This window comes from Zootoca vivipara, chromosome 13 (assembly GCF_965207765.1).
Source record: "Zootoca vivipara chromosome 13, rZooViv2.hap1.1, whole genome shotgun sequence".
NCBI lineage: Eukaryota > Metazoa > Chordata > Lepidosauria > Squamata > Lacertidae > Zootoca > Zootoca vivipara.
Window position 1 is genome coordinate 27,122,020 of NC_142596.1, and position 25,402 is coordinate 27,147,421.

Sequence of the window (25,402 nt, forward strand, 5' to 3'; positions counted from 1 at the left end):
AACATCTAGAGTACAGTAGTCCCAAACAGAGTGTGTAGTCCAGTCTAGAAGGTGACCAAGGGCAGTACTACTGTGTCCAAACTATCCCTCCTGACATAAGTGTGTACAGGATGGAAGCCTTAGCTGTACTCTGTAGCTTCTACAAGAATGTCATCAGCAAAGATCCCTGTTTAAATAAAGCAGGGATGTGCCACCATGTAGCTCACAAAGGACACATGTGGGTGATTAGCAGCTGCATGCCTGTGGGCAAGGCTGGTGTTGGCTGGGGCTGGAGAAAAGGAGAGATGAATGAAGTGCACCCCAGTGCCCAACAGTCCTAGAACTTTTTACACACCCACACTGACACCATTTAACCTCTTGCAGCATCAAGTGACAAAGGACCATTTCCCAGGTTGCCAAGTAAATAAAGGTGAGAAATAATTCCAAAATTCTGTATGAATTTTAGTAGAAAGGACAAGAAGAGAGGGAGAATAGGTGGAGCCCAGGAAGCAACCCCTTCCCAGACCACACAACTTTTATATCATCTGTGTCCCAGTTCTTTGCATTCACTACTAGTCTACCAGCTCCACTGGCTATAGAGTCTTGATGGAAGGGGACTGCTTAATAAGCAAACCTCATTGAAAAAAGGCAATGAACCCTGCCTACCTCCTCTTCCATTCTCAATGTAATCCCTTACTAAAAATTCCAAAACAAAACCAGAAATTGTTCTTTTGCAAGAAGAAGAGGACGAGGCAGCAGCAGCAGCAATAAGTGCACAGCAGCTCCCTCCTTCTTTCCTACAATCTGGGGCAGGGGGGAGGAAATGACAGACAGGCCAGAGATCATTGGAGGAGGAAGCTGTGCTGTGCAAAGGGTGTCCCATCTTCTCCAGAAATTGACCACTTTACAACAGCTACAGGCAGATGAAGAGGCTGGAGGAACTGTTATACAGTTTGGCAAAGCTTGGAAAGGCTTCTCCTATTTACTACCTCTCCCCATATGAACTGAAACAGACCCTACTATCAAAATCTGAGGCTCTTGTGTGCCTCTTCCACAAGAGGTCTGGAGGGTGGCAACACAAGAGCAGGCCTTTTCTGCAGTGGCTCCCTGCTTGTGGAATGCTCTCCCCAGGGAGGCCCACCTGGTGCCTTTGCCTCATCTTAGGCGCCAGGCAAACACATTCCCCTCCTCCCAGGCCTTTGGCTAATTGAAACGATCTATGGCCTTTAATGGGGTGGGAGGTATTGCTTTAGTTTGTCACTATATTACGTATTTTTGTACTTTTATATTGTAAATCGCCCCGTGGTCCTTAGATGAAGTCCAAAAGCGACCTATTGCAGCAAATTGGGCTCAAGAAATGGAAGAGATACAGTAGCAGATGCTTTGCTGTTCATCTGCTTTGCTGCCTGGGGCAGGTTATTGTGGGAAGGGCCACCTGTTTTGTATGCAGAAGGTCCCAGGTTCAATCCCCAGCATCTCCAGGTACAGCTGGGAGAGAAAATACTGAGTTCAGCAGATGAACTGTCTCAATCTAAGTCAGCTTCCTATGTTCTGGTGTTCCCAGGTTATCCCCAGGCGCCTTCCTCTCTATGTAAACTGCATGCCCCAATCTGGCAAACAGCTCTTTAGCAAGGTATGGGAAGAGTGACTGTGATGTGGAGGAAGGGATAACTTTCCCTGAATACCTTCCAGTCCATCCAAATTGTGTTCCCTCAGGTGGGTGGGGGATGAAATTCAGCAGTGAGGGTGGATTGAGTGCCTGTGGTGAGTCACACTGAAGGGCATGAGAAGGTTGCTCTCTAGTGAACTAAAGAGAAGCCTTATTCACTGATGAACAATCCCTTCACCAGAACCTCTGCAAGTGCCAATACAAGTTATTATACCCAAGTGTGTACTGAGGACTGACTCATAGAATCATAGAGTTGGAAGGGACCCCCAAGTGCCATCTAGTCCAACCCCCTGCAATGCAGGAATTGGTTTCCATCCAGAAGAAGAAACAATATTTGGCTGCAAAATTGACAAAGAAGTTCTTGGGTTCACATTATTTCCAGTTGGTGTCAATAATTTAAGACAGCTATGTAAACATGCGTAACTGGCTGTTGTAACAGAATATGCAAAATCTTATTCAAAACTTGGTTCAAAGAATTTATCAGATGAACAAAATCAACATAAGTCAACAAAAATGGCACACCCACATGTTCAAAATATCAACAAGGATTCAGTCCAAAATAAATGAAGTGTTCATGAAGTAATTCATGTGGAGATAAGTCAATTCAAAAGTACTTTCGAAGCAGGAATAATATTAGAATTCCACAAGAGGAGGTGTACATCAGGTGTAGAGGTGACAACAGTATATCCAATTGGCAAACAGGCGTGGCAAACCAATGTCCATAGACAAGGTTCCCGGGTTATGTCCTTTGTTTCGCCCCGGTTAGGCTTCCTCAGTAGATTGCAAAGATAGAAACGCATTACACCTAGAGCTTTGAGTTTACGTTTCTATCTTTGCAATCTTCCAAAGGAGCACATGACAGATAATTTAAACCCCATCTTGATTCAGTACTGTCACCACAGGCCCTTGCAATCAACAGAAGATTATCATTAAAAAGGGTGGGGAGAGCAAAAGAGTGAACTTGCATGGTCTCAGTCATTCTTAGTGCAGTTAAGTAACCACTTGAACCTTCCTTCCTATTATTATTAATTAAATTTTTAGTCACCTGCTCCAAAGCCTCCTGGTGACTGACAATAAAATAGTTTAAAACATCAAATAAGCAAATACAACCTGTAAGATAAATACAGCATAACCAAGTTTTTAACAAAGCAACAAACTAATAACAAAATCCGCTCCTCAAGTATGGACACAACCCCCATTAAAATTTTAAAAATCGAGCTACCCTGGCAGATAGCATTAAGGGCACCAACAGAGAAGAAGATACTAAACTGCCTGGGAGGAAATAAAGGTATGCCTGCTGCCACAAAGACTAGTGCCAGGAGAGCCTCTCTGAAGAAAGCACTCCAGAAATAGGGGACAACCACAAAAAAGCCTCTCTTGTTGCCATTCTGATTTTCAGCAAGATCTTGGAGGAAGTCTTCTGGATGACCAAAGCCCCAGATAAGATCAAGCTTAGCTGCAGTAATGGACCACATCACTACAACACTTGATCATCATTGTGACCATTTGCACCAAATTAGTTCTAAATTAATTATGTAGCAAATAAAGAGAACTCTGGTCCACAAAAGGCTTTTTATTGTTTTTTCCTTTGGAGTTTGACTGAATAATGGTTTTTCAGAGACTGACAATAATATTATGAAGCTGACACTTCAAACCTCCTTGCCATTTTCACTGGGCCCATATCAAAATCGAAGAAATGACAAGCGTAATAGGGGCAAACTCTGTTTATCTATAGCCATAGATGGCTGTGACTGCAATTTCAAGCATACTTGGAAACTAGTTCCCCTCAAAGCAATGAAACCTACTTCCAGATGTGAGCATTTGGCTTGAAGGGCAAAATGCTTAAGGGTTAGGACCAGGTCTGGAACATTTACAGCTGCAGTTCTTAACCTGCTTAGTCTGGAGGAGCTTTTAATGAGACTGACAGTGGAATAAGTGGGTAGAAGATTACAATAGGTTGAGGAGCAGAGGTTACTAAACTCCTAACTAAATGTCCAAGTTTGCAAAAATTAAGTTTTGTAGTGCTAGCCCTGTGCTAGGCAGAAAAGGACTGCCAATAAACCAATCACTCAATCAATCAATGAATCAATCAATAATTTTATTTCTATGCCGCCTTTCCAAATGTAAAACTATGCTCAAGGCAGCTTACAACACATAAAAAATTGCATAACTAGTAATGTAACAAAAGCAGTTTTAAACACTAAAGAAAATATCAAAACTATTGAACACTTTCTACATAAATTGTAAAATCCAAAATAAAAATCCTAAAATTAACAGCAACAACAACCCCACCCCAAACAATACCCCCTGAACCCAGCCCAAGGACCAAGGGGGGTTTGCAAAATTGGAACTCTACATTTATTCCACCCAAGACTCAAATGTGTTGTTGCTCACTTCAGCAATATTTATATAAAGAAACCTCATAAAGTAGTGTTTACTTCTCAGCTGTTCTCACCAAGATGTAATATTGGGAAGCCACAGAAAAGATGATCAGCCAAATTTCAGCTCTTGCTTTTACTATCCAAAATATTCTACTGTAACTTCCTAACTTATCTAATTAAAGAGGAAGCTGAATATTGGTGTCACTAAACATGATTTCTTCTGGGGAAAGGAAATACCTCATTTTAAGCCTCAGAATTTTGGAGGGTTTTACAGAACAAAAAGACAAAATGCAAGTTTTAAAATTAGGGTAAAGTACCTGGACAAGTGTCCATTTAAGGTGCCTGGTGTCATTCTCCAAAGATTCTACAGAGGAGTCCAATATCGTGCAAACTACATGGAGGGAAGCTGTTGCTACTCCCAGGTACATCACACAATAGGGACCTGAGAACAACAGCCGGGGTCAGTGCAGCATCTTTGGCAGTTGCTGGAACACACCTCCAACTCTTCCTCTTTCCTCTGTTCTTCACTGACCGAATTGTTGTACACACAGTAGATGGAAGCTAAGAATATGTTGTGAAGCACAACCAACAGCTAGCAATCTGGCACTCCATCAACAAAAGCAACTCCTGCCACACAAGCAGCACCTAACTACGAAGGAAGAGATGGATCTGCACAAGTTATTCCCAGGTCTGTATTTTTAATCCCTTCTGAGCAGAATAGCATGGGTCGATTTTACTCAGGCAAGGCAGAAAAGCAAGTCTGCACTGAGCTCTTCTGTAGTAAAATTATTTAAGCTTCCAGAACTCCTGCCTCCACCTGCTGGCAGGGAGAAAAGCTGCTATGTAGAAGGACAGCTAAGAGGAAGCCTTCTGGCTTCCTCATGCTTGAGCTCTTTACAAATAAATGACAAGGAAGTGTAAAAGTATGCAAGTGTGCAAGGAAGAAGCAGTGTGTCACAATACATCTAATATCTGAGGACTTGCCTGACAAAATTTCAAAGAATGTAATCAATACTGCTTAATTGCCAATGTTCCAGGAGGGCAAGAAGACACCATGTGCATGACAAGTGTTTGCCCATTTAATTTATATAAGCAGTTTTATACTTCACCGGAACGTGGTTTTGATCACCTGGTAAATGACATCTTGAAAAAGGACTGGAAATGTGAGTGCAGCATCTTCCAGTTCATTTAGACTACAGTGGACTAGTGTTTCATCCTATAAAGAATTAAGAAAATGAGATGACTTAGAAGGCAGGTAGAAATAAAGTATGCTAGGAAATGAAGCCCCCCCCCACCTGCAATTTGTACAGCATACATCTCTCTCTCTCTCACCCACCCACCCACCCCTTTCTATCAAAACTAATGCCATTATGTATTCCTTACCAAGTCTAGAACTAAAGAGAATTCTGGTGTGCTTCTCGTTTTCAATGGAAGAGCAGGCTTCCGATTAAGTTGTTCTTCTGTTAGTGGTGGAACATGTTTGATGAAGTAGTACCTAGAAGAAAGGCAAACCAATATATGGTTTGGTAATTTATTACAACTGCTGCTTTACAACTCTTGGGACACATTTGGAAAGCCACCCTGGCAGGCTAAAGTAATGGACCACCAGGGCAGTAAGAAGACATCTTCAGCAATCCCAGCCCCCACTGGATGCAGGATGGAAATAGACGCACAACTAATCTGGATGGAAATAGACACACAACTAATCTGGGAAGCCCTGGAAAACTTTCCTGTATGATTCAATGGGATATGGCGTGCGTGTGCAATTGTAATGTTGCACATCAAATGAAGATGTTTTGTGATAAAACCTTTTTATTCACTCATCTAAGGACTGTTGATTTTTCTTTTATCTGCAGGTCTTTTTTATGTATAAACGTTTTATGTACATACAGGCAGATCCCAATTTACATGGGGGGGGGGTTACATTCTGAGGCACCGCATGCACCAGTGGGATGATATAAACCCACCCCATTCTGCTCTACCCCCTTGCAATGCCGAAAATTGTGCGCCTGTCAGCAGTCATGCACGTGCTGATCATGCGTAAATGGGGAAGTACCTGTATGTCTTCCAAGATATTCTATTCTATTCTACTCCACCCCACCCCCCTTAGTTTATCCCCTCCCCAGACAACAATAATTCTGTGACCAGTAAGCATGCAGTCCTCACTGGGTTGTTTGGGTTTTTTTTTCAAATGCCTCCATACATTTCCTCCTATCCCCCCCCCATTTCTGCAAACCATATGGTTTCCTTGAGCACATCAATACCTCTTCCTTGTTTCTCAGCAGCCAAGTTTTGGCCATACTCTTGTCAGTGCTCACTAGCTGAGTTTGCTGTTAGAGGACGTAATGTATATTTTATTCTTCTTAAACCTTGTAAACTCTGCTGAAATCAATTTTGATGAAAAGCAGTATAAAGAGGGTTCAAATAAATAAATGTTGATTTTACTGCTATGGCTCTACAACTGAGGCTTGTAGAACTGCTGCAGTATTGTGTTCAAAATAATTTTTAAGTACTGCAGCCTTCAACACTGACTCACAAAGCTAACTCAGAGGGCAAAGTGTTTTATTTCTCAAAATGTCATATCTAAAATTACAAAGTGAAATCAAACATACGGATCAAAAACTTCCCAGTCTTCCTCATAGGCACCTTCTGCATGAGCTGATGAGTAACCACTGTCCGGAGATACTGGTGCTAATAAACACAAAAGCTCCTCATTAGTTCATCTGAAGAGGGGAGGCAAGCTCCAGTTAGCAGCTAAGTAGAATATTCAATAATCAAAATATTTCAAGTCTCCATTTTTGCCTTAAATTACATTTAAGGATTGAATTTTTTTTAGTCTGTTCTATTTAATCTGTGTAAGCTTCCATCAGTCCTGGTGTGGAGGAGAGGTGGGATATATGTAAAAATATAATACTACTAAAATAATTAGTTAGAACCTTCCCCAGAATGGTCCTACATATAACAGTTTCACCTCTAATAACAGCTTTTATCAATCTATTAAAGTCTTAAATGCTAACTTTCAAGTGTCAGCTATAATTTCATTTGAATGTTACAATAGACACACTGGAACTAGAATGTACAAACATAAGAGCGAGAAAACCACCATCCATTTCTTCGGCTACACTCTCAGCCACCAAAGAGTTATTCCCTTTGGTTTTCTTTTCTTTCTTTGGCACTAAGACACTCAATGCAATTAAGGTATTTAGTTCTAAGTTGTGAAACTCCCTCCTCACAGAGGTGCCCCTGGCATTATATATCTTTCAGTGAAGGCAGAAGATACACCTCTTTCCCCTGGCTGCTGATATTTGAGATGTACATTTTAAAGACCCACCTTATTTCTGTGATTGTAAGGCGTTTTCAACTGTTTTTAACATTGTGTTTTTATTGTTGTAACCCACCCTGGGACCTTAGTGTGAAGGGTGGATAAATAAGAATGATATTAATAGCAACAACAACAATAACAATGATTGTTAATTCATGCTCAGGTAAAGTAGATTTGCACCATTCCCATTCAAAATTGCAGAGCACTGTTCAACATAATAAGTCCAGATAAAAGCTTCTCTGCTCCTGCAGTCTATGGCTATAGAAATGCTTGGAGTATCCCAAGGAAGGGAAGTTTAGGACATCATTCTCTCCCAAAAAATGCTAGCCATGCAGACCGCACAACCATGCTGGTCATGGAGAATCTTGTGTCCCTGAGCCATTCGGTTCAGAAGAGTGAGGGCGAACCCCCCCAAAATTAGTCATGTACATAAGATTTAAAAACAACCACCAAAATATGCCTGGTTCTTACCAGTGAGAGGAGGCAAATCACGATCAGTTACATCCTCTACTTCCTCCAAGCCATTGTTGATCGTTGATCTGACTTGCACTGCTTGGCTAGTATAGGATGCTCCATTGGCTGAAGTTGCAGTGCTAGTGATAATTTCATCCACCTGCTCCATATCAAGCTGCTTCACTATTTCTTCAGCTTCAACAGCTTGCCCCGGAGAGTCTGAGCCGGCTGTCCCTGAAATGATGTTTTCAGTTCAAAGATTGCTATTGCACTTAGGTAAGAATTAACATTATTTCATTTTTAGCTTCAGAATCTTTAAATATTTTTTTTTAAAAAAGAGTAATCAAATCATACCTATCTTTTGCCCAGCATTGAGACAGGAAATTACTTTTTCTAAATTGCTATTTTATTTTTAAGTGTATATAATACTTGCCATTTTTATTTGCTGGTGAGAAAAAATTGAAGACGGGAGAAAATATGGTCCCCAGTAAAGTAGTCCGTGGAGGGCTGCCGGTTGCGGGATTATCGTCCAATTTTCCATTTTGCCTAACATGCTGGTTTGTCATTTCATAATTTCCAGCTTCTAGAATGCAGACAAAACATTTGACTAGACAGTATTGTACAATGCTCACATTGTTCCTGATGTCATTTTTACTACATAGGTTGGAATGACCAAATCACACAGTATCTTCAAGTAAATTTCCAGGGCCAGAACAAGACATTTTGCTGCCTGAGGCAGACTTCTCCTTGCAACCATACTGGAGGTGAGGGTGGAGCTGGCATTACATCCAAATACAGTCAATATGTATGAGTAGCAATAGCAATATTTTTGTTCATCATGATTTCAGTAGACAATATTTTCAATCCATACAAGCATATGCTTAGTTCAACAAATAGTTATTTCAGGAGTTTAATCCTCTTAAAACTGGAACAAGAGGTTTCTGCGTTTGTTTTACAGTAAAAAATAAAACAAACAAAAAACCCACAAAACCCTGCAATTAAACACCAGACAGCCATTCAATATCTAGGAAACCCATAAACAGCTGATGAGATTAAGGCAGATCCTGTTGCCTGTAGTCTTCAAGGCAGTAAAGCAGGCAGCATCACAATTGGTCACCTCTGACTACCAAATCCCTATTAAAGATAGTTATTTCCTCACAACATGCATCCAATAATACATAGTAGCTGCTTGCACCATAATCTATCTGGAATATCAGATAGATACTAAAGTCAGACACCCGCGCACCCTTAGGCTCTGCCCACTCAGTTGCCAGGGCCTTCTTAAATATGGCAGGGAAAGGAAACTGAAGGGTCAGTTTCCCTCCCACGCAAGGTAAGAACAGCTCAATTTGCATATTATTGCCTAGTAGAGCAGCCAACTCACCCAACGATCCTCTCCTTCCTAAAGGAAAATAATACTGTTTTCTTTCTTTTCTGAAGTGATCCATTTGTGTAAAACAAAAATGCAGTTCAGCATGATAAGCATTAACTGTCCCCAATGCAAACAATATAGCCCATTTCATTGAAGAAGGAAAAGGAGCGGGTGATCCTGCCAACTTTGCAGCTGTAAGCTATGCAAGAGTGCTCTGCTCCATTGCCAAACATTATTAACCACTACAGTGTAGGTGGGGTGGGGGCGTCAGCCAATGTGCTGCCCTCCATACGTTGTTGGACTTCAACTCCTATCAGTTCTAGCCAACATGGCCAATGGTTAAGGACAATGGAGCTGTAGCCCAAGATTTGGAGGGCACCATGTTGGCTACTCTGTCAAGAGGTTTGAGTGGACACACCATAACATTTCAAACCCTTGTTCAGTAAGGCAAAACACTCTTTTTAGCCTTTGTTTATAACAAAATAAATAATTTTAGATTCTAAGAGAAGTTTACTGTATTTTACGGACCATACCATGCACCGGACCATACCACACACCTACCGGTAGTTTTTAGAGGGTGAAAACAAGGAAAAAAAATTTTCCCTAGTTTTCCTCCTCTAAAAGGCTGGGACGCGGCAGCAACAACAGCAGCACCATTTCGGCCTCTTCTCTCAACCCACAGCTGCTGTGGTGGCAGCACCAGCCCGATTTTGGACTGATGCTGCCTCCCCCTCCCCTCAGCTGCTGGCTTCGGGGGCTGCGGAGGCAACACAGCCCGATTTCGGGCTGATGCTGCCTCCCCCATGTCGCTGTCGGCGAAAGGGAAGGAGCGGACAGTGGGAAAGCGGCACTTTTTGCGCTGTCTGCTCCTCCCCCTCCCCTTTGCCGACAGCAATGGCGAACTGGGACAAGTGGACAGCGGTGCTTTTTGCGCTGTCCGCTCCTCCCCCTTCCCCTTTGACGACAGCAACGGCGAAGGGGGAGGAGCTGCCAGCTCTCCAGGGGCAAGCCCGTCTGCCCCTCCTGCCGGCGCCTCCCGCAAAAGCGGAGAGCGCTGGCGGCAGTGCGGGAGAGAGGAATGGGCAGCTCTTCCTCTTCGGAAGCCACTGCCAGCGCGCTCCACTGTTGCGAGCGGCGGCGGGCAGCTTCGGAGGAGGAAGAGCTGCTCGTTCCTCTCCTGCCCCACCTGCCCGCAAAAGTAGAGTGCGCTGGTGGGGAGAGGAACGAGCAGCTCTTCTTCCTTGGAAGCCGCGGCCAGCACGCTCCACTTTTGTGAGTGGCGGCAGGCGGCTTCAGAGGAGGAAGAGCTGCTTGTTCCTCTCCTGCCCCCCCCTGCCCGCAAAAGCGGAGCGCGCTGATGGCAGTGGGGGGCGAGAGGAACGAGCAGCTCTTCCTCCTCGGAAGCCGCTGCCAGTGCGCTCTGCATTTGCAAGCAGCAGGTGGCAGCTTCCAAGGAGAAAGAGCTTCTCGTTCCTTTCTGCCCCCTACAGTCGTCGCCGAAGCCACCACCAGCGTGCTCCGCTGGCAAAAGCTCATCCCCCGCCCCCTTTGCCCGAGGAGCAGGCAGCACGAAAGCTGCTGCCTTCACTCCATAACACGCAGCGACATTTTTCCTTTCCGTTTTAGGAGGGGAAAAGTGTGTGTTACGGTCCAAGTGGCGTGGTCCGAGAAATATGGTTTTGTGTTCCCTTCTACCTACAGCAGACCCCCGCCCCAGATGGCCCCCAAAATCTTCTCTGGACAATGTTTGATGCTGTGCAGGGAGCTGCTGTGGGAGGGAGAAATCCTCCAGTACCATGCATGGATCCTAAGACAGTAACTAAATTAAAATCACAGCCCATCCCTTCCTTCCATCAGGAGTCCTTCCTGCCCTTCTAATATTGTTCAGGATGGCCAACCAATACTCTCCAGAGGTGTTGGGGGGGGGGGAAGGAAAGGAGGGGATTAAAGTTTCTTCTGTGAATTTTCTTAAACTAACTTCTCTAAGGACCCAACCATTTTGTAGACTGGGCTACTGTAAGCATCAAGAAAAAATACTGCAATGTATTTTACACAATAAAGACACTAGCTTTACTTCTAAACCACCCAAATAAATATAAATATTTATATGCTGCCCAATAACCAATGCACACTTCTAGCACTGCAGGCTCAATTTTTCTCTTCCATGAAACCAGGACACAAAATCTTAAATTACTTCAATGGTGTAGACCAAAGGCCTCATAGGAGTCACTTGAGTAGAATATTTACAAACCTCCATTCACTTGACTTTTCCGCCTAACTCGAGAAATCTGTTTGTTAGGCTTTTCTCCTGTTCGAGGAGTGGATGTAATCAAGTTGTCATCTATATCATGTTCAGTTCTACTCCTCTTTGCAGGATGTTCTCTTTCATCCTTAAAGAATAAAGCATAAACAATTTATTACCTGATATGTAAGTTCAGGGGTGTCTTGCTCATAGAGGCAAGTGGCGTGGGGAACCAGGGCGCCAAGTTCGCGCCCAGTTCTGGAGCGTGCCTGGGAAGAGGTGGAGGCTGGACTCCCGGCATCGGCTCACTGTCCTCATCCACTGCACCAAAGCAGCGGCACACCCGGAGCCTCCACCTGCCGTGGTCACTGAGGTCCCGGGCGCCAGAGAAGAGGCAGAGGCTGGGCGTGGCACCCTCTCCCACCGTGCTGAAGCAGCACCGTGCCCGGAGCCTCCGACTCTTTCCTGCCGAAGGAGCCACCCTCCAGCCGCTGCCCGCCTCCTCCAGCCCTGCAAAGCTGCCGGCAGCAAAGCTGGAGGTGGCTTAAGATGGCCCTGGCCTTGAGTCCTGTCCTTCAACTATTTCTCCCACAGACTGGGTGGGGGGAAAGTATGCATTCAGCAACCTCGGCTCGTCTGCTTATCATTTCTGCAAAAAGCCTTCCACAGCATCTTGTGTGGAAGAAGGCACCGCAGACACCAGAGCCAGCCCTGTGTTCACCAGCCGCTCTGCGAAAGCTCGAACAAAGCACATGAGCGCCCCCAAGGCAGTGCATGGCTCTAGCTTTCCGGCTGGGAAAGGAGGGGGGGCGCTGGAGGGATCTCTGAACCACGGCGCTGGATAGGCTTAGGTGTGTTGGTTTCTTGTGTGTGATCAAAGACTCAAGTTGGAATCTTCAAAGTCCAAGCTTTTGGTTTTGTTTTTTAAAAAATCCTCGTACTTCTACAGCTCTATAGAAAAATGCAATTATAGAGGACTTCCGGTCTGCTGTGGAGCAGAATGGCGGTGCGCTCTATGTCGTCTGACTAAAAGATGACAGGGTCCTAGTTGTTAGGGCTCCGGGGGTGAGCGCCAGGGCTAGGTGCCCCATGAATAAAACCCCACAGACAAGTGGGGACACTGTCCGATCACAATTCCATGATAATGGAAATTCAAAAGAAAAGCCAAACAACATTTAGATGGAGATTGAACAAATATTTATTAGAAGATCAAAATTTCATGGTAAAAGCAAAGAAGGCCCTGGGGGATTATTTTGAAATAAACCTCCAGGGAGAGATTAAATTACAGACAGTTTGGGATATGAGTAAGGCGGTGATGAGGGGATTGTTTATGCAACAAAATTCAAGCATAAGGAAATTGAAAGGGAAAAGGGAAAAATGAATTTTAGATGAAATTATGGGGGGGAGTTAATAAAGGGTTAGTAAAACAGGTAATTAGAATATTACAAACTCAATTTTCTATGACAATGAAGAAATCAGCTGGAAAATATAAAAAGAATGAAGCAGAAATATTTTGAACATGCCAATAAATCAGGAAAACTGCTAGCGTGCCAATTGAAAAAAAGTGAACAAAGAAATTTTATAAATAAAATCAATATAAATGGGAAAATTACAGATAAGGTGAAGGAAATAAGAGAAGCATTCATGAAATACTTCTCAGAATTGTATAAAAAAGGAAAAGAATTTCAAAATAGAGAAATATATAAAAAACAGTAATCTGCCAAAAATAAAAGAGGAACAATCAGTGATTTTAAATACCCAAATAACAGCTTAAGAGGTTTTAGAGGCAATAAATTGGACAAAAAGTCTCCAGGACCAGATGGATTAACGGCAAATTATTATAAAAAATTAAATGAACAATTAGCAAATCCGTTGAAAGATGTGATAAATGAGATTTTAAAGACAGGTGAAATCCCAGGAACATGGAAGGAAGCTTATATAACAGTGATTCCAAAACAGGATTTAATGCAAATAAAAAATTATAGACCTATTTCATTATTAAATAATGATTATAAATTATTTGCAAATATTTTAGCTAATAGATTTAGCTAATTTTTTAGGAGAATATATACATCAAGATCAAGCAGGGTTTCTTCCAGGTAGACAAATGAAAGAGAACGTAAGAAATATATTGAATGTGATAGAATACCCGGAGGTTTTTTTTTTTTTTTTTAAAGCAGCAATGTTTATAGATGCTGAAAAAGCTTTTGATAATGTTTCTTGGGATTTCATGAAAAAAATTGCTTGAAGAAATTAATTGTGGATATAATTTTTTAAAAGGAATACAAGCAATATATTCAGAACAAAAGGCAAAATAAATTGTAAACCAGGTGGTAACGAATGAATGCAAGATACAAAAAAGGAAGCAGGCAAGGATGCCTATTATCACTGTTACTGTTCACCTTGGTCCTAGAAGCAGATAAAGAGATTATAGGGATAAAAACTGGGGGGGGGGTGAATTTAAATTTAAAGCCTTTGCTGATGATTTAGTAATTACGGTAGAATTACTAAATTTAGAATTACAGTGGTGCCTCGCTTAACAAATGCCCTGCTTAACGAAATTTTCGCTTAACGAAAGGATTTTTCGAGCGGAGGTTGCCTCGCTAGACGAATTCGTTTTATGAAAAATTCGTCCAGCAAATCGCGGTTTCCCATAGGAATGCATTGAAATTCAATTAATGCGTTCCTATGGGGAAAAAAATATAAAAAAATCAATGCATTCCTATGGGATTCACTAGACGAATTTTTTGTTATAAGAAAAGACCCGTGGAACGAATTATAAATATAAACGTGTGTAAGACAATTATGAAAAATTATGGTATGAGATAAAAAGGAATTTAGGAATATGGGGTAGAATAAACCTTTCCCTACTAGGAAGAATTGCGGAAATGAAAATGAATGTGCTGCCGAAAATGCTCTTCCTTTTTCAGACACTCCCAGTAATGGTTAAGGATGATTGTCTCAAAAGATGGCAAAAGGGCATTTCTAAGTTGGGGGCGGGGGCGGAGGCCAAGGATTAAACATAAGATACTTACAGATACAAAAAAAGAGAGGAGGCTTTGCCCTCCCAGACTTTAAATTGTACTACAAGACTGCATGCTTGGTGTGATTTAGGGACTGGATAAAACTGGAAAAGGAAGAAGCATTAGATTTGGAAGGTCACAATAACAGATATGGATGGCATACATCAGGGGTCCCCAGACTACGGCCCGGGGGCCGGATGCGGCCCAATTGGCCTGCCAATCCGGCCCGCGACGACCCCCGCCGCCCGCTCTTACGGCGCGCAGTGCGGCAGCGCTCTTCCGGGTCGGGAAAAAAGCGTCGAAAATCTTTTGTGCGCATGCGTATGGGCCTCTCCCGACCCGGAAGAGGTCATTTCTGGTGCACTTCCGGGTCGGGGGAGGCCCATACGCATGCGCACAATGGATTTTCGGCGCTTTATCCACCCTGGAAGCGCGCCGCCGCGCCAGTAAGCGCCCGTGCGTATGCGCGCGCGCGCTCCCCCGTCCTCCGCGCGATCGGCGCGGTGGGAACCGGCCCAAATGCCGGTAAGTCTGGGGACCCCTGGCATACATACTTATGGTAAGGGAAAGGGAAAGTAGATAAAGGATTCTACAATCATGTAATTAAGAAATCACTAATGAGAGTACAAAGGTACAAAGATCTAATAGAACAAAAAACACCTTGGTGGCTATCACCATAGCTGCCAAGTTTTCCCTTTTCTCGCGAGGAAGCCTATTCAGCATAATGGAATTTCCCTTTTAAAAAGGGAGAACTTGGCAGCTATGGCTATCACCAATTGAAGCTTCGTTACTCAAACCGCTTGGTAAAAAGGGAAACATATGAAGAGAGATCAAGAAGGAAAATGGAATTGAAAAGAGTATGACGAAATTAAAGAACATTTTCAGAGTTGGTTACATTATAGACAATTAAATGAGATGTATAAGGAGGATAATAAAAAAGGGTTTAGCTATACAATCTAGATTACAAAAGGAGGCTATAGAAGAAGACGTGAAGCTATTGAAGAAAGCATATAGCATTCTGCTAGAATGGGAAACGAAAGATGAGGAAGTCAAATCAGTCATGATCAAATGGGCGCAAGATATAGAACATAACATACAATTTGAGGACTGGGAAAAATCATGGAAGGTAGATTTCAAATTCACAGATTGTTCTCTATTGAAGGAAAATTGTATGAAAATGATGTATTGATGGTATATTACACCAGTGAAAATCGCAAGAATGTACAAAACTGGGTCAAACACATGTTGGAAATGTAAAGAAAAAGAAGGTACTTTATATTATATGTGGTGGGAATGTAGAGAAGTCAAAAAGTTTTGGGAGATGATATACCATATAATGAATTGAAAAAAATGATCAAAATTACATTTGTAAAAAAAAAACAACAGAAAAATTTTGTTAGGGATTTTAGGACAAGACCTGCCAAGGAAAACAAAGAATTTATTCATGTATGCTACAACAGCAGGAAGAGTCTTGTTAGCACAAAGATGGAAGAATGAGGAAATACCAACAAAAGAAGAATGGTAAGAAAAAATGATGAACTATGCGGAATTGGCAAAGTTAACATACAAATTGCGGGAGAAGGACAATCGTGACTTCAAGGAAGAATGGGAACTTTCTACAAATTATTTAAAAAGACAACAAAAGGATTTGGACTCCTTGGCAGGTTTTGAATAAGCATCCACAAATTTATTAGTAGAACAGATGATAGATAAGGTAAATGATATGTACAATTTTACAACATGCAGAGAACAATATGTATAAACAAACCAGGGGAGCTTAGGGAAGTCCTTGGAGGGTGGGAGAGGGAAGGATGGGGGGGGGATAAAAGGGAGGGTGTAATTGGGTATATTGATTGATAAATTGTTTTGTTAAATTTGTTTCAATAAAAATATTTAGAAAAAAGAGGGGGGAAATGCAATTATATAAATTGTTATGCTATAGGAGGGAAGGGAGAAACAGAAGGCTCAAACTTCTTTCTTTTCAACACTTGTATTCTAAGATTATAATACCTGTATGAGGACTGGCTGCTTCCCCCCCCCCTATATTTTACCTATATTTACCTATACCTATATTCAGTACTACAAACTGAAATTCCCCAACAACCTAAAATGTTGCCTTTAAATCTCTCCCAAAATCACTGCTTTGCGAAATCACTGTTACTGAGAAACACATGGCTCTACTAAAGTATGAGCTTTTTACAAAATGTCCTGCATTCTTGTGTGAAACAAGAATAGGGTGGATGAGGAACTTTTTTTCTTGAGATAATCCCAATTAAAGTCTGCTCCATTGTCACCAACCTGAATGATGGAAATTTTCCAGGAAGTTTCCATTCTTATCACTGAGAAGACACACTGAATCACTTTTCCAGCACCCTGGGAGGAATTCATCTGCACACTCTTCTTATTGTTCCATCAACAAAATGATCCCTTCTCTTCTCCCACCGTGTGCTGTTCTGGGAGTTCCCTCCAGATAAGATTGGGGGAGGGGGCAGGCAGGAGAGGAGGGAAGCCCCTTTCTGCTAGCATTTGCATTGGGGGTTGCCTGCCCTTGCATCACATCATTCCTACACCAGCTACATTGATGTTTATTTCCAGGTTCAATTTAATGTGCTGGCACTGATCCTTAAATCCCTAAAACATTTGGAGCCATGTTAGATGAAGGTCTGACAGCTCTCATAATAACCTACGGTACTTGAGATCACTTTATGAAATAGCAAGGACAGAGCCTTTTCAGTAGTGGCCCCATGCTTTTGGAATTCCCTTCATAGGAAACTTTACCAAGTCTGCTTTCTTACTATCTTTAGGATTGCTTCCCCACCTGCTTAGCTCAGCAGCCTTGCAGCTTCAGGCCACTCACTGCTTCTTATTTTGCATGGGAAGCTCCCCACCCCACAAAGTGAACTAGAATTCTAAGGCTATGGTAGCTTTACTGTGCCAATCCCATTGAGAAATCTCTCTCTATCCCTTCATGAAGTGGCAGTCTAGCTATCCCTAATATGAGCAACTAGATGCCCCAGCTTATTGGTAGGGCCACTCCACACACAGGCCTCAGTGGACCTGTTAAGATTTATTCTGTAAGGTCTAGTTTTTATTCTGGCATTATGTTTACAATTTTGGTTCAAAGGGACCAACATTTATACAGGTATGAAGGAGAATTCCTGGATGCCAAGATCCAAGTTTAGGGCAAGTACTCTTTGGTGAGGGAACCCCAACAGAGATTTGAAATCACAAAACATGCAACAGAGTAAAGTGTGGAAATACAGGCTGCAGAACCTTAAAATGTGCCAGTTAAAGTGAGTACCAAAATGACCCCTTAAAAGGCTTCTTTCCAAAGTTTCCCACTGGCATACAAAAACACCACACATTTGGTAAGTTAAATATGGTTTACTTATAAACTCTCCAAATGTCAGATTTATGTGCTTTTCCATACAGCATTCAGAAAAAGTCAAAGAAAGTAAAACTTTGCTTAGTTACAGAGTGGTGAAAGTTCCTTGGTTACTGGTATATGAAATCAAGAGTGGCTTGTGAGAGCCATGCAGTCTGATCTGGAGCAACCAACTCAAAACTCTTCACATGGGAGCTTCTCAGGTAGACTCTTCCAAGTTGAGCGAAGCTTGGCACGACAGCTTGCTCTATGGACTTAACCCCTTCATGCATTAATTAGACTTAAGCATGTTGGTTATGTGAGGCTGCTTATTCCACACACAACTAATATGTTTACATTTCTTTTTATTGTGAATTTTTGTGGTTTTAAAACTTTTTTGTGTAAATCCCTTTTGGGAAGACTGTGGTGATAAATATTCCATAGATAGATTAGCATGATCAAAATATTTGAAGCTTACCTTTGGGGTGCTTCCTTTAATAAACTTTTTGATTGAAGATAATAAGCCTGTTTCATTTTTCTGAGGTTTTCCTCCCCCAACAGGTAAGCTCTCTTCTACATCTGAGTACTTTCTCTTCACCCTCAGTGCACGCTGCGTGTGATTTTGATTTGACTGCTGAGAAGCTTTCCGCGTTCTCAGCCTCATTTTGTTGGTATCACATGTAAAACTGTAAGAGAACAAGCACATAGCATTAACTAAAGCCCAAGAAGTACCAATCATCTATGGCTGGCACGTCCAACAGGTAGATTGTAATCTACCGGTAGATCACTGGATGTCTGTGGTAGATCACTGGCTCCCCTCAAAGAAGCTCAACAACTTTGGCTCCCCTAAAAAATGCTCAACATTTTAGCCCTTCACCCCCCCCCCAAAAAAAACCAGGGCTTTCCCGCTTGAGAAGAGCTCAACAACTCTGACCTGAACCCTTAACAAATGGGGCTTCGAGGCTTTCCTCCTTCCTAAAAAAAGCTTAACAACTTTGACCTAAACACCCCAAAGGGGGGTAGATCACTGCCAGTTTTTAACTCTGTGTGTAGATCGCAGTCTCTTCAGAGTTGGCCACCCTTGATCTATGGTTTTATAGCACTTTCAAGAATTAATCCAAAGCTGGGGTAACTCTGTTTCTTTTTTAACTAAGTATTTTATTTATTTAAAATAAATAAATGAAATGCCACATACACAATTGGTTTCTAGCTCCCTAAAATGCTGAGGCTGGCATGTAGGAATTTGAAAATTCAGCCATTCCTGGCTAAAGAACATATGTTTGAATCTCCTACACACTATTTGATCACGATCAAGACATGAGAACTTGAGGGGTCAGGTACCCATCTCATTATTCAGGTGAGCCATATTTTCAAAGGGGATATTAGCACATGCTCAGGATATTTGCAACATTTCTATCCAGAATCTCAACATGCCTTTCAGCAGGACTCTCTGGAGTCCTGCTCTGCTCTGGAGTAGGTCTTCTAGCAAGAGAGGGGCAGCCATTCAGCACTGAGAAATCTAAAGGATGCAGTTTGTGATTCTACTCTCAGAAAAGAAAAACCTACCCCGTACTTTGGGCGTAGGGCCCGTCTGACTCCCAGAGATCAGTATACCTCATGGTTGTAGAAAATTTCATGGGTTTCTAATTATCCCCATTGCCATGACAAGTTAGCCACTGAAGAAAACAAGGCAGGCTCCTTCCTGCAACTTTTCTGCCCTGACCTGGAACAGGGTCATTGGTCTTACTGGCTCTTTCCCCTGAAAATAAGTTCGGCATGACCAAGAGATGGAAGTATGGAACTGGAATACAGCATAATTACTGTGAATAAAAAATAATAATCTCTCATTTATGTGCATTAGGACGCATATTGACAAGCCCAGTCTATCGCAGCAGAGCACAAAGAAAAATACCAGGGAGTTTATTTGTCTGCTGCATTATCACTGTGCAAATTAAGGTGTAAAACAGCCATGTCCTGATCACATTCTAATTGAACACTTATGTTTGAGAGGGCAAATGGAATATGTTACTTTGTACATCCATATTCACAAAAGGGTAATTCAGTGACTGGCACCTGAACACACACCATATCAATTTCCAGCTCTCCTACACACTTCCTGCATGGCTAGAGGCAAGCCACAACCTGTCAGATCCTCTGCTTACCATCTGGGGAACAAGTATGTTTGTGTGGCCCACCAGAGGGAGGGAGAGGAAGTGAGCTTTTACTAATGTTTGTAAGCTGCTAACAAACAACAATGAGGAGGGAGACAAGTCTGCTAAACTCCAAGTGCTCTGTGGAAAGGGTACCTAACTTTGCCAAAGTTAACAAACCAGTAAAAATATTACATCATGAAAACAGTATGCTTAGGTAAATGGGCTTCCATTTGTCAGTGTTGATGACTTCAACTTCTACATTTATAAAACACAGGACTACTCTGTGAACTGATTTTCTGTTGTTGTTGTTTAGTCGTTTAGTTGTGTCCGACTCTTCGAGTCTGACTCTTTGTGTCTCTAACAATAAAAAGCCTTAATTAGGTATAATGTCAATAAAACTGCTAAGAATCACCACCCATAAACAGCTGTGAAATCTTAACCAGGTAAAATGCAACATGAAGGTGTAGTCTTGCCTTAATTGTTACTTTCCATTTGAAGTAGCTAAGATAAGGAGCATACAGTTTCATGCTGAAACTCTTTAATTTTAAGTTAATTTAAAAGAAGCAGTTATTGCATGTGTATGGGGAGGGGACGTTAGGGGAGGAGTAGTACCTCTGGTAGGGACACATTGTGCTCTTTCTGCAGTAGTTTGCCCACCTTTGGTCCTCACCCTGCACTCAGCTATCACCAAGGTGGTGCCAAACACATTGCTCTGCTTTCCTTTGGACCACATCAACAAGCTAGAGGGGGGGTTCTTGTCATCTGGGCAGCCCAGGACCTCCATACACACTGCCCAGGCTTGTGCCCTGGGGAGGTCACTTCAGTGCTGCTAGCACAGTGGTTTAATTTCACTCTCAGAGGCGTTCTTCATTGTCTCTCAACAACAGAGTGCATTACCCAATTATAAAATGTGCCTTGGGACTTTTGTTAGGATATTATTAACAGGGCAAGATCCAAGCAATGCCAAGTCTTTTAATGTCCCATTGGTTTCAACATGACAGTGTTATCCAAAACAATTCTACTGGAATTAATGAGGTTTCCAGGTGTTTGTTGGCTTGCCAATCAGAAGGTCGGCGGTTCGAATCCCCGCAATGGGGTGAGCTCCTGTTGTTCGGTCCCTGCTCCTGCCAACCTAGCAGTTCGAAAGCACGTCAAAGTGCAAGTAAATAAATAGGTACCGCTCAAGCGGGAAGGTAAACAGCGCTTCCGTACGCTGCTCTGGTTCACCAGAAGTGGCTTAGTCATGCTGGCCACATGACCCGGAAGCTGTACGCCGGCTCCCTCGGCCAATAAAGCGAGATGAGCGCTGCAACCCCAGAGTCATCCGCAACTGGACCTAATGATCAGGGGTCCCTTTACCTTTATACTTAGTTTGGGGAAAACCTGAGGGGAAACATATTACCAGTCCTCTATCCAAAAGGTGTGAAAGGGAACACTGCACTTATTTACAGAAAGCAATAGAAGGTAAGCTGGAAATGTGCACACAGAGTAAATGTTTTTGAATGGGAGATTAGGTGTCTATATTGAGAGAGCATGAGCGTTATCCTCTAAGCTGCAGTTCATTTAACTGGGCTGACTGCTAGTGCCAGAGAGTCTTTGGCTTACTTCATATCCTGGCTATCAAACCTCAGTTATAAATATCCTTAATGGACTTAGCAACAGGTACCTACAATCCTCTTGATGACAGAAGTTTGTTTTCCCATTACCTGATGCGCCCAGAACACAGTGCTGTTTTGACTTGAATTGCACACAAACAAAACACAGAAGAATCAGCACAAAATTAAATACTTCTGCTTAAAGGAACACGTTCACTCAATTCGGACATTTACTGGTAGCCCACCATGCTGAAGGCGATTGATTCCTCACAGAGGTTTTATGCCTTTAACAATTATATGACAGGCAGAAATTCAACTGGTGCAGCATTCCCTTCCACACCAATGCATATAGCACTAGTTAAAGGCTGATAAGCCTGAAATTCTAATGGGAAACGCAAGACAAAGAAGAAGTGCCTGATCTGAGAAGGTACCTCATGCTCTTTTCCTATGAGACACAGTAGTGAAGTGTGTGCAGTGAATTCCAGGTTCTATCAGATCTGAGCTGCTTTCCATAATTAGACACGAGGCTTCCTTTTTGGCTTGCCAAAAGTTTGGAGCAGTGCACTAGCAACCAACAAAGAATGCTGCTACCTGTACAACTCTAAGAAATGCTGGAAAATCAGATAATAGTGACAGATGGCAGTAAAGAGAGCTGCATCAGGATGGAGAAATATGTAAAATATTTTTCCATATAATGAAAGACATAGAGAACTACCGTATTTACCCAAATCTAATGATTACCTTTCGGGGCCAAATTACGTGGTGAAAATTAAGGTGCGCATTAGATTCGATGGAACATTTACATTCGCCAGCAAACATTTTTTTTTGTTTCAAGGTTCTGAAAATTGATATGCACATTAAATTCGATGGCGCATTAGACTCAAGTAAATACGATATTGTTATATACAACTGTGAAATTCCCTTCCTATAAAGAGTATGAAACACCTTTCAGAAACACATCCTTTTCAACAGGCTATAAGATTGGACCCAAACTAGTACAAATACCTTTTCTAACACCTCCTCCCATAACATTACAAGAAAAGCCTTTTTTATCTGCAGATGTGTTTGCAGTTTGTGTCTCACAAACACTGAGCTGAGTTCTAGGAGGCCGATCAATCAGCAGGTGTTAGGAAGTCGTGTTGTAATTGGCAGCTGTTGCTGCCTGTCACTCTAGAATTGTGTATTTCAGCCCACCAAGCATAGATGTGTGGAGGCTGGAATTGGGAGGCATGGAGCAATGTTTCTATGAATATGCCAAGTCATACAAAGCTGATCCCTAAAACATGAATGACACTAGATGAATTCTGACAGCTGCTACAGGTAACATCAGTGGCAAGATAGAGTCAAACTGCCTGCTTTTCCTAAGAACATGGGTTTGAGTTGGAAGGGCAAATATAGTCCCAATTGGAGCTCCATCTAGACTGCCTGTGATATATCAAGAAGTGTTGTGTGGTTTCTACTAAAAGTAGAAATACCGTAGCTACAGCTCCAGTGTAACACCACACATATCTCACTGTAAGCTTCACTCACTTTCATAACACAGAAACACAGTAACAACTGCCCATATGCCAATTCATGCCTAAGTCCAGACCTGGCCAATGAAAGGATGCACTGAAGCTGCGTCAAATTGAAAAGAACAGGGTTTCAAGCATTAATCAATTTAACTGAACATTCATCAGCCAATGAAGGGAGCAGGAGGGCTTTAAGTTGTTGGTGCAAGACTGAATGACATTTTCAAAAACCAAATCCGTTTTGACTATTTTTATTTAAAACGAGCGCAACATAGCATTTTCTACTAGTGATGATGAAAAAGCTGTTAATTAAACTCTAATTTATCTATATTTCCATCAATATCCACAAAAAATGCTATTTGTAATATCCAAATTTAAATAGATTTAATCCATCTATTGACATCAAGATGATTAGACAATTAAAAACTTTGGACAGCAGCAAGTATGATTCCACAAAAAAGAAATGGGTTGAGATGAGCTTTACATTATCATATTGTACACTTCCCCCCCCCCAAGAATTTTAAGATCCTGCACTGACAATTCACATAACTTTGTTAAGTTGCAGTGCCTAAGTCCAATGAACACAACAGGGCTTCCTTTTGAATAGATATGTGCAAGACTGAACTGTTAGTGGCTTATAGGTTTCAGCAAAACCTGTGCAGTTCCTGTTGGGATTCTGGAATGAAACAGCTGCTCCTGGAGACATTAAGCTCTCTGGATTTATAATCCATAGCACTGGACATGCAGAAGCCTATTTTTGGAAGTAATTTTCCTCTTGTTTCAAAGCTAATGTAGTATAGCCAGACTGCTAAAAACTTCCTGAATGTGCCCTTTAGGTTTTTCATGGTAAGTCATGACACTAAATAATAATTTTATTGGCATCTTTAATTGCTTACCTCAGGCATGTTTGTAATTTTAAGCAAAACAAAGTAATTATAAGACTTAACTGGCTTGATTTTTGTGGTTTCCAGGCATTTATTCTTACACTATAAACTTTATCAGCCAGTAATTATTTCTGCCTACTATTTAACACTTGGTAAGCTAACAAGTAAGGATAACTGGCATGCTACACAACACACATGTAGGAAGAGTCCTGGAATGCTGTGGGAGCCAGTGTAAAGTTATCTTAGGCATGGACTTACTGCTGTCTGAATTGCAGCATCTTTATGGAATGAATGCAAGAATCACTGTCCTGGGTTTTGCTAATGGTCAGGGGTACATTTACCTTTTAATGAAGAATTAGAGAGGGGAAATGTTTTAAAGGGTTTTGGGGTACTACTGACCTCTAAAACAGTTTGTAGTGATATTAAGGGAAGTGAAATGTCTGCTATGAAAATGGTTGAAATATTCTATTTTCACCCTTCGTGTTACTTTCTCACAAGTCACTTTCTCACAAGAACCACTTCTGGTCTAAGATTCTACAGAGATGAGAAATATCTAAAACAGGGGTGTCAAACTCAAATTCATTGGGGGCCGCATCAGCAGTTTGGTCACCCTCAAAGGGCCGGTTGTATCTGTAGGACTATGTGTCCATTCTTTATTATCATAAATTATTGTCACTGCATTCAATTATTACTGTTTTTTGTAATAATGTAAGTAATAACTAGCTCTGAAAGCAGAAACATAGTCAGAATAATGGCAAGTAGATATTCAAATGTACAATTATTGTACAATTTATTGAAAAATGATTTTTGGTAACTGCACTGGGTGGTGGAGGCTCGTTAGGGTTTCATGCAGGACCTTTGCAGAGCTACTAGTACCCGGAGATGCTGGGGTCCTTCTAAATGCAGGACAGATGTTCTGCCAGTGAGCCACCACCCTTCACCAAAGGGACTGGCTGAGGTTGACTCACTGGAGCTGCTCTCCTGGTTCCAGGGTTTAAGGGCCAGAAGTATAAAGCAGCATCCTATGTTTCTGAGGAGAGGGAGAGGGAGAGGGAGGGGAGGGGAGGGAGGGAGGGAGGAAGAAAAGAGGGAGTGGGAGGGAGAGAGGAAGGAAGGAAAGAGGGGAGAGAAAGAAGAGTAGGAAATAAGGAAGGGAATAAAGAAGGAAAGAAAAAGAAAGAGGGAGATAAGACGGAAAGGGAGAAAGAAGGAAGTAGAGGGAAAGAAAGAATAAGAATGAGGGAGAGGAAGAAAGATGGGAAGGACGGACGGAAGGAAGGAAGGAAGGAAGGAAGGAAGAAAAGAGGGAGCAGGAGGGAGAGAGGAAGGAAAGAGGTGAGAGAAAGAAGAGTAGGAAAGAAGGAATGAAGAAGGAAAGAAAAAGAAAGAGGGAGAGAAGACAGAGATAAAGAAGGAAGGAAGGAGAGGGAAAGAAAGAATATGAACGAGATAGA

The 25,402-nt window shown here is 42.1% G+C and overlaps 1 protein-coding gene across 4 annotated transcripts in view; it reads right to left on the minus strand.

The window, feature by feature from the left end:
• CTDSPL2 (CTD small phosphatase like 2) overlaps window positions 1-25,402 on the minus strand; it is a 51,215-nt gene that overhangs the window by 10,185 nt on the left and 15,628 nt on the right. For all 4 annotated transcript variants that reach the window (XM_088656797.1, XM_088656798.1, XM_035131873.3 and 1 more), the window contains 7 exons: window positions 18,284-18,491; window positions 11,428-11,566; window positions 8,238-8,387; window positions 7,823-8,038; window positions 6,642-6,720; window positions 5,413-5,524; window positions 5,159-5,245 (listed from right to left, as the gene is read on the minus strand). In XM_088656797.1, the coding sequence (XP_088512923.1) occupies window positions 5,159-5,245; window positions 5,413-5,524; window positions 6,642-6,720; window positions 7,823-8,038; window positions 8,238-8,387; window positions 11,428-11,566; window positions 18,284-18,469 (969 nt within the window). In that variant the 5' untranslated portion in view covers window positions 18,470-18,491. The remainder of the gene's footprint in view (window positions 1-5,158; window positions 5,246-5,412; window positions 5,525-6,641; window positions 6,721-7,822; window positions 8,039-8,237; window positions 8,388-11,427; window positions 11,567-18,283; window positions 18,492-25,402) is intronic.